Consider the following 13,032-nt stretch of genomic DNA (forward strand, 5'->3'; position numbering starts at 1 on the left):
CCCTGCAAAATGGGAGAGGAAGAGGAAAAAGTGCTAAAAATAACCCTCTTATCTGCCAACAAGTTCCAACTTATCACTAAAAACCTGATTGTAACATGTTGCCTTGCATATTTGGGACATGACATGAGGAACTTCGTCTTCTTTCATCATGCGTTTGTAGCAGAAGTCTTTCAAAGCATCTTCAAATTAGCAGCTTTTTGCATAAGAACTGTTGTCCTTTAGTATTTAATCAAGACACACAGGAAATTATTTCACAGACTTGTAGAATACCAGGTTGGAAGGGATCTCAAGGATCACTTGGTCCAATCCTTCTTGGCAAAATTATACGATGATAAAGGATGGAAATTAGTAACTAACAACTTGCCTAATCAGAGAATGGACAGACAAGGAGCAGCATCCTGTACTCACCACTTCAAACCAGTCTGCAAGGCCACTGAAATTGGGATTTTTCTTGTAGCTCTGAATGACAGAGGATTTCACTCCTTTCCCTGCACATTCAATGAGAACCTGGGGGCGATCTACAGAGAGGAGCTGGACTTTCTTCAGCTCCCGAACACCCCAGAACAGGACCTGTGGTGGGCAGAGAGAGAAACATTGATCATCTGCAGAGACTTCTCAGTCTGGGGGAAGCCACTGCTGGCATCCCATCACCTTGTATCCGTTTGGGAGTGCAGGAAAAAAAAAAAAATTAACTTAAATCTGATATCCAATACCCATCAGGATTATGATGGAAGTTGAAACAATTAATAACATCCAGCTGTTATTGAGAAGTTGTTGCCAACAGAAAGCCACAATAATAATGTTTGCAAAACTTGTCCTTTCAGCAGGGCAAAGGGACTATCAATTGGAAGAGTAGGGGTTTGGTTTGTTTAAAGTGTCATAGTTGTTTGGGACTCAGAAAAGACCGGGTAGGTGGCTGATGCTGAACTTCACCTCCAGTGAGGCCAGCTGCAAGGAGAAGCTCTCCATCTCCTGCAGACTCTTCCCTGGGCTCCACAGAGTGCAGGTCCCTCAGCCACCCTCTGCTGTGGGTGCAGTTCCATTCCAGCAGGCTGGGATTGAGATGTAGGCTTTGGTGGCCTCAGGTGGATGCACTGCCTCACATGCCCAGCCTCAGAGAATCAATTTGGGATCCATATGGTATTTTTATGTGATTCCTATTGATTAGGGTTTTTAAATCATCATCCCTTACTGCTACAGTTCAGTAAGAGAAAGAAAGGAGCTGGGATTTGGAAATGGAAATATTCTAAGTAACTTACCTCAACTCTGTACTTGCTTAAAACAGGTCGGATATTGGCAGGGACTGGGTAGATCTGGCCAATATCTGGTGGATCCAGTGGGGGAAGTCTGTCTGGATCTAACTCAGGAATCTGAAAAATTAAGCAGTCATAACTTAGGCTGGTTTTTGGAAGAATAAAAGCCATATCAGAAGTGTCTGTGAATGGTACATAGAACACATCAATTTAATGAAGCTTTACAAGAGTTGTAGAGTAGTTAGGTTGTGCTGTGGAAGGAATGTGACCTGGATTGCTGTCTGTCATGCTGTGATACTAAAACATTTGGCAGAAAGCGTATTCAATAGATTGGGTTTATGCACCTTTCTGAAAAAAAGTCTCTTTTGTCCTAGCAGGACATAGTCTGCCCTAAAGACATGCATGTACTGAAGCATGGTAATTATATTTACTAAAAATAGAAAGCACGGTAATTCTATTTAACAAAAATCCTGAGCAAAACTGCTTAGAAGGCCTTAGCAGGAAAATTCTTGATCTGATTCTAGTTAAAAAAGGCTGGTGAACAGACAGTACACATCAGGTAAACCACACATTTTCCAGACAGACATAATGCTCTTCAGCAACTATAAAATAGCAGTTCTGCATTACTGCATGCTGTCAGCATTTGAGAACTTGCAAATCACGTCTCCAGCATTAGTGCTGAATCTTCTCTGTGCGACTACTAAAATCTTGAGGCAGGCAGCACTTATGTCCTTTGCCTGTGATCACTCAAAACCTGTCCCACATTCAGGAGCTTATTTGGGTGTACAGGGCTGCCCTGTGCCAGGTGGGTGGGAGGAGAGCACACTCCACCGCCACTCTGGGCCTTGACCCTCTCTTTGTCTCTTCTGTGCTCCAGGCTCTGCTGCCTGTTTGGTTCTCCTTCTGTGGGAAAGCTCCCTGGCTTCTTTTCCCAATCCTTTCCTATTTTCCACAGTGCATTTATGGCTTTCTCAGTCCATGCAGGGCAGGTCTGAAGCCTGGTCTGATTTAGCGAATTTCTACTTAAAACAATTGAAGCCAGGACCTGGTGATCACTCCTACCAGAAGCTCAGGCTGTGGTAGCAGAGGACAGTAGGAACACGGGTTTCACAGCCTACAGGCTTTTTCATGGAGTATGGTACCTAAAGCATACTGTACATATGGCTTCCAGAAAAAAGAAACACAACTTGTGGAGTGCTTCACTGTTCCTTAGCTAACTTGTCACTGTTGAGAGGAAAAGCATCTGAGATACAGTTCTCGAAGGACCTGTAAAGTTGAAGTCTTCTGCTTCTTTTAACTAGGCCATCTGTCTGTCCTCTGCAGCTACGTACGGTTGTGTGGGAGTTTGATTAGCATAAGAGAGAAAGGATGTGTTCTCTAGCACCTTTTAGATGAAGGAGGAGGTAGGTGGAAAATGTATCTTCTAGCATAACACCTGCAGCATAGGTGACCATTCACATAATTAACAGCAATAATTCACACACACGTATTTACTGCCTCTTATTGTTAAAAATCCAAAGCAATTCATTTAATAGACTTAATGGAACTTGAGGCCAGAAGTCTAGCTCTAGTTTTGTTGCTCCTCAGTGTATCTGATTGCTATCAGCCACCTCTATGTTGTCATTTCAAAAACCAAACAAAAGATCACAAGTTGGTGAACGATACCTGCCTGTCTAGAAATCCACCTGTTGAGTTTTAAACATATTCAGAGCTTCTAACTCTATGTTAACTGACACGAAACACTCTAAAAATTTACCTCATAACAAAATTAACTGGTACTTTCAATGAAATAAGAGGCAAACAAAACCTGACCCTGATCACATACCAGATGTCATGTCCCTGCATACAATTCACATCTCAGAGTACCCACTTTCATTGCATTATCCGACTTGGGTATTGATGACACGTGATCAAGAAAAATATATAAATCTGCATGATACAATGACTTCTGCATATGAAAATTCTGAACTGCACCACTTATTTTTTAAAAACACTAAACTGTACATAGATATTTATGTCTCCTCTTACAGCTGTGAAGGGATTTGTTCCCAATGACACAGCTTAGGAGAGGAATGCTGGCAAGATCTCACATTTGGGGACAGAATTGCCTCATAAAGAGTTTTCTCAAACTGTACTCCAGGACTGCAAAACGGAAGACTGATATCAAATCAAGATTCTCCGCTTCTTCACTTTTGTTCTTTTTAAATATTGCAGTTAATAGTTCTCCAATATATTGCAAGGTCCCCAGTGTTCCAGGATCTAACAACCACTGCTGCAGTTGAGATAATTTTAGTGAAATCAGCTTAGCATAGCTCAGAAAGGACTTCGCTTCATAGCCACAGTGAAAATGCACAGAATAAGAGGTGGAGAATGATCTAGCACTCAAGTGACAGTAGAAGAATATACCCAGAAGTTGTGTTTACAAGGGGATTTTGCTCTTTTGATTTTTAAAAAGTCAGTAAATCCTGAGCACACTTCGAACAAAATCAAGATTCCTAGTATTCACTAGTCTACTATTTTTCTAAGTGCCAGAGTGCTTTGTTACAGGGGTCATTTTATTCCTCCAGCAAAAGCCAGGATAACAGCCTCCATTTTGAGAAGGGACCATTCACTTCCCACACACCACTTCTTCAGCTGCACCAGCAGATCAGAGTTACTGAGCATGGTATGTCATGGAAAAAGTTATGGGCTTGGAATGAGAATAAATTAGTGAAGAGAGATTTTTGTTTCCATCTTCACATAGCATTTCATCAGGAATCCCCTGATATTGGAAGGAGCCACCAGCACATCAGCTCTGAGAGTGCTTTGAAGTCTGTTAGACATTTATATGTATTTTTTCCTGAAGATTTCTCTAATGTTCATATTGCTATTATCTACCATGTGAGATGCTCAAGAGTGCTGCCACTAAGAATAATAGTGTGAAAATAAGGAATGCAGGGTCTTTACTTACAGTTCCTGTCAACTCTATAGAGAAGTCTTAGGAGTTTATCTGGGTATGTCCCAGAAGCTGTGCTGCTTCCATTGTCCCAAAAGATGGGAAAACAAAATCCAATGCTCTCTTTGTTCACCAAAAGTGGATTTCAAGAAAAAAGTAGGAAAATTATGGCTAGGGAACTGATTCTATCCCTAGTTACCCACCATAATAAGAATATATTCCCCATGGTGTCATATTTCAGGCTTTCACCAAGAACATAATTAGCCCATCATGCTTAAAAGCCTGTTTTATCTTGGGAATACCTGTAAACTGTGTCATGGAGCTCCACGCTTTGCCCATCTAGGATTTCAAAATAAACTGCCATAGGATTTTAGCAGAGAGAAGTTTCCTCTTAATGGTAGTTCTGGAAATGCTTACTGAAATTCCCTGAAATCCCAGGCGTGCTACACCCCACTCATGTGTCCACCGGGTACACTGAATTTGCCTTCGGCCTTGCAGTTGGAAACAAGCGTAACATTTCTCTTAATATGTTAGGGGTGTCTGAAAACTCAGTCTCCCTAATCCAGTCGTTACTATTCACTGCTTCCTTTTCCTGAGAGGGAAAGCACTATTGAGAGCTTTGAGGTTGCTAAAGTCAGTGCCACGTGCCACTCCAAGGAGCAGCTCATTGCAATGGTGGTGGGATTTTCTCGGTTGTTTCTCAGGCCAGAACCTGATTTAGGGCAGGGGAAGTGGGTGAATGGGCAAACGGGGCTCAGAGCTTACAAGGGGCTGGTGGTGGTGTGTTCATGGACAGTGGCCCTTGATGGGGCAGGAGTGACACAGACTGCATGGGGACTATGAGGTCCAACAACAGAATGGTCCTGGTCCAGCCACAGTTCCCCGTAATTCAAGAAGGTGATGGGTCTTGATGCCACGGCTGCATTTGTGAGCCCAGCGTGTAACAGTGTCACAGTCCAGAAAGTCCAGCTTACCTCCAGAAGCTCAAATGTAGCAAGAAGGTCTCCTCCGGAAAGATTTCCACAATGCACTGGGTGGTAAGCAAGTTTAGGTGGTTCATAGTTTTGATCAGCAAGTCTTACCACAGGGGCAGCCACTGTAGACCCAATATATTCTGCCTTACCCTAAATGAAGGAGAATACAGGTGTCAAATGCATTTGAATTTCACAGTTGTCACAGGCACCAAGGTGATGCAGAGTTTAGTATTTGTGGGGAAAAAACCCCTTTCTCCTGAAGTAAAGAACAAGGTAAAAGTCAAGGCAATTATGAAAATGGAAGAGCTGAATACTCTTCAGTGCAGCCGAAGTTTCTGAGCTCTATTCAGCCAGTGAGACTGTGTCAGCTTGCGTGGTCAGAGATAAATCCGTGTCTCCACAGACTTACATACAATATTTACAGCTGTGTGCAAGAAAGGTGGGGGCAAGATGCTTCTGTTTTCTCTAAGCTGGTCTTCAGAAGGAAGAATCACTTGGGAAAAAACAAGGCCACAGCTTTGCAAGGACACAAAGTGAGTCTCAGGGTTGGTTTCAGATGTGAAAATGTGAACAACTGTGACATCCAGCTCCCATTCAACAAGGTCACCCACTTAATGTCTATTCAGTGACTGTCCTGGTTTTGTTAAAAAAACAAGTTTCTCTTTTAGTGAATTTGCCTGTCAGCTAAAGCCTTCATATTAGCTACATTTTCCTGGAGAACCAGATACATGTTTTGGTAAACCTAGCAGTGGAATGCAAACTTATTGATAAGCACAGATGGACATCTCACAAGAGGGGCAACGAGAAACTGGTGACCAAGAAACTGACCAACTGTGTGTAACATTCCATTCACGTGAATACTTCATATAAAAGCGGGAGATCATGAGGATCTTGTCCCTTTTTTTTTTCCCTTTTCCTTTTCCCTTCTGCTAATGGTTGACCTTAGGAGAGGACCTTGCTGGTCATCCCTGCGAACTGAGGCCTAGTGAGAGACTGAATCCAGCTCCGGTTGGCTACAGAGTCTAATCCAGGACTTTGGGTGCTGGCTCTGCAGTTGCTGAGACTTACAAGATTGGTTTTGTATATTTTGTATTATTTTCTCTATTCTTATTAGTAGCATTAGTGAAACATCTTTGATTTTTCCAGCTCTCTTCTCTCTGTCCTTCTTTCCCTCCCGATCACCTGTCCTGAGTGGGAAGGGGGGAGAGGGAGGGGCAAAAGGGGAAAGTGGGGGGAGAGGAGGTTGACAATACATCTGCCAGGGTTTCATTGTCATCCCCGCAATCTAATCCTCGACAGTGACTCAGCTTTGCTTTCACACAGTAAGATGTAAGAGTCCAGGTTTTTTACTAAGGATTTTGAGTTTACCACTGCATCGTCATCATACAGCTCAATGACGATCTCTGGTGGGAACTGAGCGATCTCCTCTCTGTTGCCATGGAGCACGATGTTGTCGAAAAGCAGCATCTGGTTCCAGGTGGGGGATAATGTCTGGGAAATGATCTAAAGGAAGAGAGGAAATATTCAATGAGCTATGAACTGTTTGGCTGGGAGTCCTTCAGGAGGATGTGATGTCCTTTCCCACAACTTGAACAGCTCCTTGTCATTTTTCAGCAGTTGTTCCCAGCCAGAATAATACAACTATTTTGCCTTGAGGCGGGTATCTACAGTTTCTCCATTTCCCTGTTTGCCTCATGTACCCCCATGGGCATAGTAATACATGACCACCAGTCTGTTTAGACAAAGCTTGATATCAAATTTAGAGGAAAACTGTTTGGTTAGGAAAGCAGGAGTATGCTCAGTTCTATTAAAATGAAGTCTTTGACCTATACCAGGGTACATTTTTTCAATCTTGTTTTTACTTCAGCGTAATGACACACAGCACTTAAATAAAAAATATATATTTTAATAAATCACTCATAATGAATCAAGAGTTTTTAATTTGTTGTAGTTTGGTTTATGTGGATGCTTATGGCATTTCATCATAAACAATATTTTAACTATCTTGGCAGGAAATATATTTAACAAAGATAACATTTAAAGAGGAAAAATATGCCAACTGCAAAATGACTCATAACTTGCTATCATTCTTTTGAATGGAAGTAAGGCTCTTGACTACAGTTTATTGGCACTTGGATGAGAGTCTTCTAAAAACATGCAAGTTATTGGCTGCAATATTTTATTCAGGCAGTGAATAAATCTAACAATTCTGTGCCTATAAAATACTATTTTTCCATGGCCAAATTCTACTTTCCTGAATCTGGTGCATCTAAACGCTAACTCCATTGGCTTCATTCACCATTTTTTATTAGAAGTTAAAAGCACATTACAGGAAAAAATGAATTCATATATTTGAGGCAAAAGCAGTACTGTCGCCTGTAATTTAAGGCAGAGAAAGGTTTTTTTCTTCTCACTCCCTTAGACATGTGCTACAGAACTTGCTTCCTCAGAGAAGAAGGTGTCAGAGGGACTTTAGAAGCTCAGTAATGATGGCTCAAGAAATGTCAAGGTCTTTCCATCTTGCACAGGGTCAGCAAATTCGAGGGGCCACAGAGCTAACAGATGCTTTTTTACACTCGTGCTACTCACTGGACTCTGGCAAAGAGATGTTCAGTGTGCACCCAGTGCTCTTGTATTCAGCAGGAGTATTCAAGAGCAGGTATCTGCTAATTACATTTAGACAGTCTTCTGTGGAGTTTTTGGGAAGGGGCTGGATGTCAGGTGTTAAACAACTTTTTCTGAAGTGATGCTATGTTTGGTCCAGCAAATGCTGCTTGTAGCCCAAATCTCAGAACTCTCAACCCCATTTTAACTCCAGGGTGGTTGTTGAGGGCTCAGGACTTCTGAGAGTCAGTCCACTGCCAGATTCCACCACAAAGAGCCACGTTGGCTTGCACAGCTACAGAAGCCATATAAGCTCTTCTTTACTCTTTGCTTAATTATTACAAGCATATATTATAGAAAAAGAGAATCGTGGGGGTTCCTAAACTTAAAACATTTATAAATAGAATGAGAGAAAGATAATTCGCTTGCTGCAAAGGCCCAGTATCCCCAGAGAATGTGATCTCTGAAAGAGCTAAAATAAACTAGGACTACTGCATCTTATGTTAGAGTAGCAGGTTACACCTAAACTTTTGCCTCGCTTGCAATGCACTGTCAGGGTTTCCCTTTAACAGCAGCCATCTAACTTTTCCTCCTAGGCATCTCCTTACAAAACCAAGACTTTTTGTTTTCCTTTACTGAAAGAGACTTTGGAACTTACCTTTGTGGTCTGGCAGTGTGATGTGAAAGTAACCTTTGCAAAGGGATCAGAAAGTCCAGTGCTGTCTGCTGCAATGAGCCCCCTCGCCTGATACATGTGGGCTCTCAGCTGGAAGAGCTGCGGGGCTACATCATTGCAAAGAAAACAGGGATGTCAACTTCATGGAAATGATGCAGCACACAGATAGGAAGGGGAGATTTACCATCCACTGTCCAGTCAGGACCTGACAAGGGCAACCATCTCACTAATGAAACACCTGAGGCACTCAGAAGTTGTATAATACTTCTGTGTTCACTTAAAATCAATGTCTGATGTAAGTCTCTACTGCAAAGTTGTTAACTGTCAGTTTTTATCTCCCATCACTGGTTTATCTACTAGGTGTTCAACACAGTAGCTTCATCAGGAGAACTGAAAGATGCTTCCTGATTATGAAGAGATAGACCTGTGGGACAGTGATCAGAAATTGCAAGAGCACTTGCTTTCCCTGACATCAGCAAAGTGCCAGTGGCATGACTGATGACTTGGCAGTGAAATCAGCCTTTTCTGATGACAAGATGCTAAGCTGTGATCATCTGAGAACGGTTGCTTTAAACAGAGGTTTTGCAGCCCTCTGAATTATGGCTTTTTGGGCCATGTGTTTCTTACAAGACCTCTTAATTTCTAATATGTAGAAGAAACAGTGTCTTACTTTCATACAGCAAGCAAGCAGGTGAGGGCACCACGCTGTGCCCTGAGCTGGTGGAGGATGGTATTTCAATCTCATACCCTACAGGTAAATTCTCCATCATGCTGTGGGCATAGCTGGCAGGTCCAAGCCACAGGTAGATGTCCACCTTTGCCTGCACAGTCCAGCCCAGAGGGCGCTTGCCTGGTAACTGAAGAAAAAAATCCATGTGTCACCAACCAGATCAAGAAAAAGAGGTGGCTGGATGCTGAGTTCTACCTAGCCAGAGTAAAACAAGGGAACATTCGCTGACCTCATATACTGGTAAATGGCATTTCTTCACAGGGAGTGGCCCTGAGACTTATTAAGTACAAGGAACTGCTGTGAGTCTTAGGGAAGAAATGAGTAGTTTGCTCATTTGAAAGTCTGTGTAAATGGTGTACTGGCTAATATGCAAAGGTTTGTTGAGACTAGCTAATAGCTGCAAGCATATCAGTACTAGCTGGTACCCTGCTTTCCTAGACTTCAGACCACTTTACATTTCATGCAGTTTTGCTGGTAGTTAGTGCTGTGTATTACTAACAGTATTACCCCATTAGACAGGTCAGAAAATGTATTCCAGTATAAAATGCTACTAGACTTGACAAAAAAATACTATTATTTCCTTCCTCTCCCCTGCCACTTCATCTAATTCTGCTAAGATCAGTATTTAGTATTATCTGTTCCTACAGATACTGAAGGGGCTGGAGAGTTAATTATGATAATTTTTTGTTCATGCAGGGAAATAGCACTGTGCTTAACAAGTACCTATGGCAACTATCAGGAGCTTAGATACTTCTATCTCCTCTTTAGCTGCGCTTTACGGGAGTGTTCCCAGTAGCTCCACATGAAAAACCACTAAAAAGTCATTATATGAAGTAACTAGTTTATTGTGTGTTTGGGCTTCTCCTGTTGGCCATAGAAACAATTATATTGCATAATATTCCACTGCAGTGGAAGTTGCACTGCCTTTGTAGGAGTGTATCCACTAAGACTTTCCTTCAAGATGAATAAACCCATAACAATATTTTGGACATATTATTACACAACCCTAGGCACATTTCAAACAGAAATCATAAATAATTGCTGTATTAACTCTGAATAACAAGGTTTCCTTGCTATCTGAGTCACTGCGTGCTGATCTCTTACTGGTCTCCTCCCAGACTTTCATGTTCTGCATTCTGATGTCTTTGCCAGCAAAAAGGCTGTACCTCATCTATCTGTTCATGTATACAGTTCTAGATAAACAATGCTATAAACTTGCCTTATGAAGTAGTGAAAGAATTAATTACTCAGACACCAAAAGCCTGGCAATGATACAGTGCTGAAAGAAGGATAAGCGTAAATATAAGAAGTAAACATTAATAGACGACAGATATAAATGTCTTACCATTTTTAGCATATTACAAAAATGAGCCTGTAAAATACAATCCCTGGAGGAAATTTGAATATGGAATGGGCCCCAGGCATTACCTGTGTCTGCAGAGTGCCCCAGACTTACTTTCAGGAAATGGGTTTTAATCTTCCCACAGTCTTTGCCTCTCTGTTCTTTCGCTGGGGAATAGAGAATGTTTTTCGCTGGCACTCTTGCATATGCAACTCTCTTATTGCTGCTGAGCATCCAGATGAACACATCAGGCACCGTATTCTGCGGCTGTCAAAGGATGAGGAATATTGAAATAACACTGAATTCTTTCTATGATCCACTGCCCTTATGTTTTGTTAAAACACTTTCTACCAAGACCTGATTCCCTCACAGCTCCTGTGGAGTGGCAGATGTGCACCCAAAATAAAAGAGGCAGTCATGTCAAGCTTTGCAATCCAGATCTCCTCAGCACAGCTGAAGGTAAAGAGCTTTGAAGAGTAGCTAAAGAGCACCCACTCTCTAAGTCATTTCAGGAGAGACTAAAACTAAAAATCTGTATACAATTCTTTTCTCAAAAAATAATATATCCACAGTCTACGTAAGCTGAAACGAAAGTACCTACCATAGAAGTACCATCCACTTCATCCATACCAGCGAACCAAAAATGATAAGGGTGAAACTCAAGCCCTGGCACATGATCATCTATTCTGCTTGTGAGGATGCTCCATGGCACAGCCTTGCCCTGTCCCCGTGTCCCCAAGGAAAGCCTGAGCGTGGTTTGAAGCAAAGACCAGCCTGGGAGCTGTTCCCAGGAGGCAGTGTGAGCAAGGTCACTCTGTTTTGGGAAGGAAGAGAATTTGGGCACAGGATGGGAACCGTGCCAGGCTGTGTCACTTGCTCTCTGAGCCAGGGAATAGTCATGGTCTTGCTTAGCTTGACAGCACAGACATCTCTCAGTGAGACAGCACCCCACTGGGTGGATTTTGACCTGAGCAAATATAGCTGTTCTGCTCTTATTCTCAGGTCTAATAGTATGTCTAAGGAGTGCTTGTACGGTGAAGTATAGTATATACACCCCTGAGCTCATAAGAATCCAAATCACAACATCCATACAAGTGGAGGCATGAATTCAGATCAGAAAGCAGGCTGTCTCCAGAGCACCAGGGCACAGTAGGGATGACTTCAGTTTAAAAACAAGCATCCAGTCATCCAGCGAGACCTGGACAGGCTGGAGAGTTGGGCAGGGAAAAATTTAATGAAATATAACAAGGGCAAGTGTAGAGTTTTGCATCTGGGTAGGAACAACCCCAGGTTCCAGTATAAGCTGGGGAATGACCTATTAGAGAGCAACATAGGGGAAAGGGACCTGGGCGTCCTGGTGAACAGCAGGATGACCATGAGCCAGCACTGGGCCCTTGTGGCCAGGAAGGCCAATGGCATCCTGGGGTGTATTAGAAGGGGCGTGGTTAGTAGGTCAGAGAGGTTCTCCTGCCCCTCTACTCTGCCCTGGTGAGACCCCATCTGGAATATTGTGTCCAGTTCTGGGCCCCTCAGTTCCAGAAGGACAGGGAACTGCTGGAGAGAGTCCAGCGCAGGGCAACAAAGATGATGGAGTGGAGCATCTCCCGTGTGAGGAAAGGCTGAGGGAGCTGGGGCTTTTCAGCTTGGAGAAGAGACTGAGGGGTGACCTCATTAATGTTTATAAATATATAAAGGGTGAGTGTCATGAGGATGGAGCCAGGCTCTTCTTGATGACAACCAATGGTAGAACAAGGGGTGATGGGTTCAAACCGGAACACAAGAGGTTCCACTTAAATTTGAGAAGAAACTTCTTCTCAGTGAGGGTGACAGACACTGAAACAGGCTGCCCAGGGGGGTTGTGGAGTCTCCTTCTCTGGAGACATTCAAAACCCACCTGGACACCTTCCTGTGTAACCTCATCTGGGTGTTCCTGCTCCTGCAGGGGGATTGGACTAGATGATGTTTTGAGTCCCTTACAAACCCTTACATTCTGTGTGATTCTGTGTGTGAAACAAACAAAAAAACCCCAACGCTGTTCCTTTCGCATTTTCTCCATACCGCACAGCCCAGTCTTTCTGGCACAACTCTGTTAACAGCTCCATTTAATGCAAAATAGGATTGGGGCCAGATACCCAAAAGAGAACTGTTTGGATAACCAGGCCAGGAGTTAGGAAAATCAAAGTCAAGCCCTGAATCTTAAATTTATTTGAATTTCTGTGTGAATTACCTCATCAGCCAAGAATCGGATTTTATCTATAAAGCTCTGAGTCTCACACATCATTTCATCCAATGGCATCTTCTTTTTCTGCTGCTGGACAATTCCCTTGGCATCACTGGACATTGCTTCCTGCAGTCAGGAAGGACAATATGTATTTTTTATGCATTATCAAGTAGTTCAAACTGAACACAGAAAAACAGTCTTGAATTCAAGTTGGAAAGATAAGATAGAAACACTTGGTTCAAGGTAACAATTATCTTCTTTGTCACAACAGAAAGTGGCTAACTCTTTGGAGCTGAA

The 13,032-nt window shown here is 42.6% G+C and overlaps 1 protein-coding gene across 3 annotated transcripts in view; it reads right to left on the reverse strand.

The window, feature by feature from the left end:
- FER1L6 (fer-1 like family member 6) overlaps positions 1-13,032 on the reverse strand; it is a 73,722-nt gene that overhangs the window by 28,749 nt on the left and 31,941 nt on the right. For all 3 annotated transcript variants that reach the window (XM_065831418.1, XM_065831416.1, XM_065831415.1), the window contains exons 16-23: positions 12,742-12,861; positions 10,629-10,781; positions 9,113-9,299; positions 8,425-8,549; positions 6,531-6,665; positions 5,163-5,312; positions 1,260-1,370; positions 409-570 (exon numbers count right to left, since the gene is read on the reverse strand). In XM_065831418.1, the coding sequence (XP_065687490.1) occupies positions 409-570; positions 1,260-1,370; positions 5,163-5,312; positions 6,531-6,665; positions 8,425-8,549; positions 9,113-9,299; positions 10,629-10,781; positions 12,742-12,861 (1,143 nt within the window). The remainder of the gene's footprint in view (positions 1-408; positions 571-1,259; positions 1,371-5,162; positions 5,313-6,530; positions 6,666-8,424; positions 8,550-9,112; positions 9,300-10,628; positions 10,782-12,741; positions 12,862-13,032) is intronic.

Source organism: Patagioenas fasciata, chromosome 2 (assembly GCF_037038585.1).
Source record: "Patagioenas fasciata isolate bPatFas1 chromosome 2, bPatFas1.hap1, whole genome shotgun sequence".
NCBI lineage: Eukaryota > Metazoa > Chordata > Aves > Columbiformes > Columbidae > Patagioenas > Patagioenas fasciata.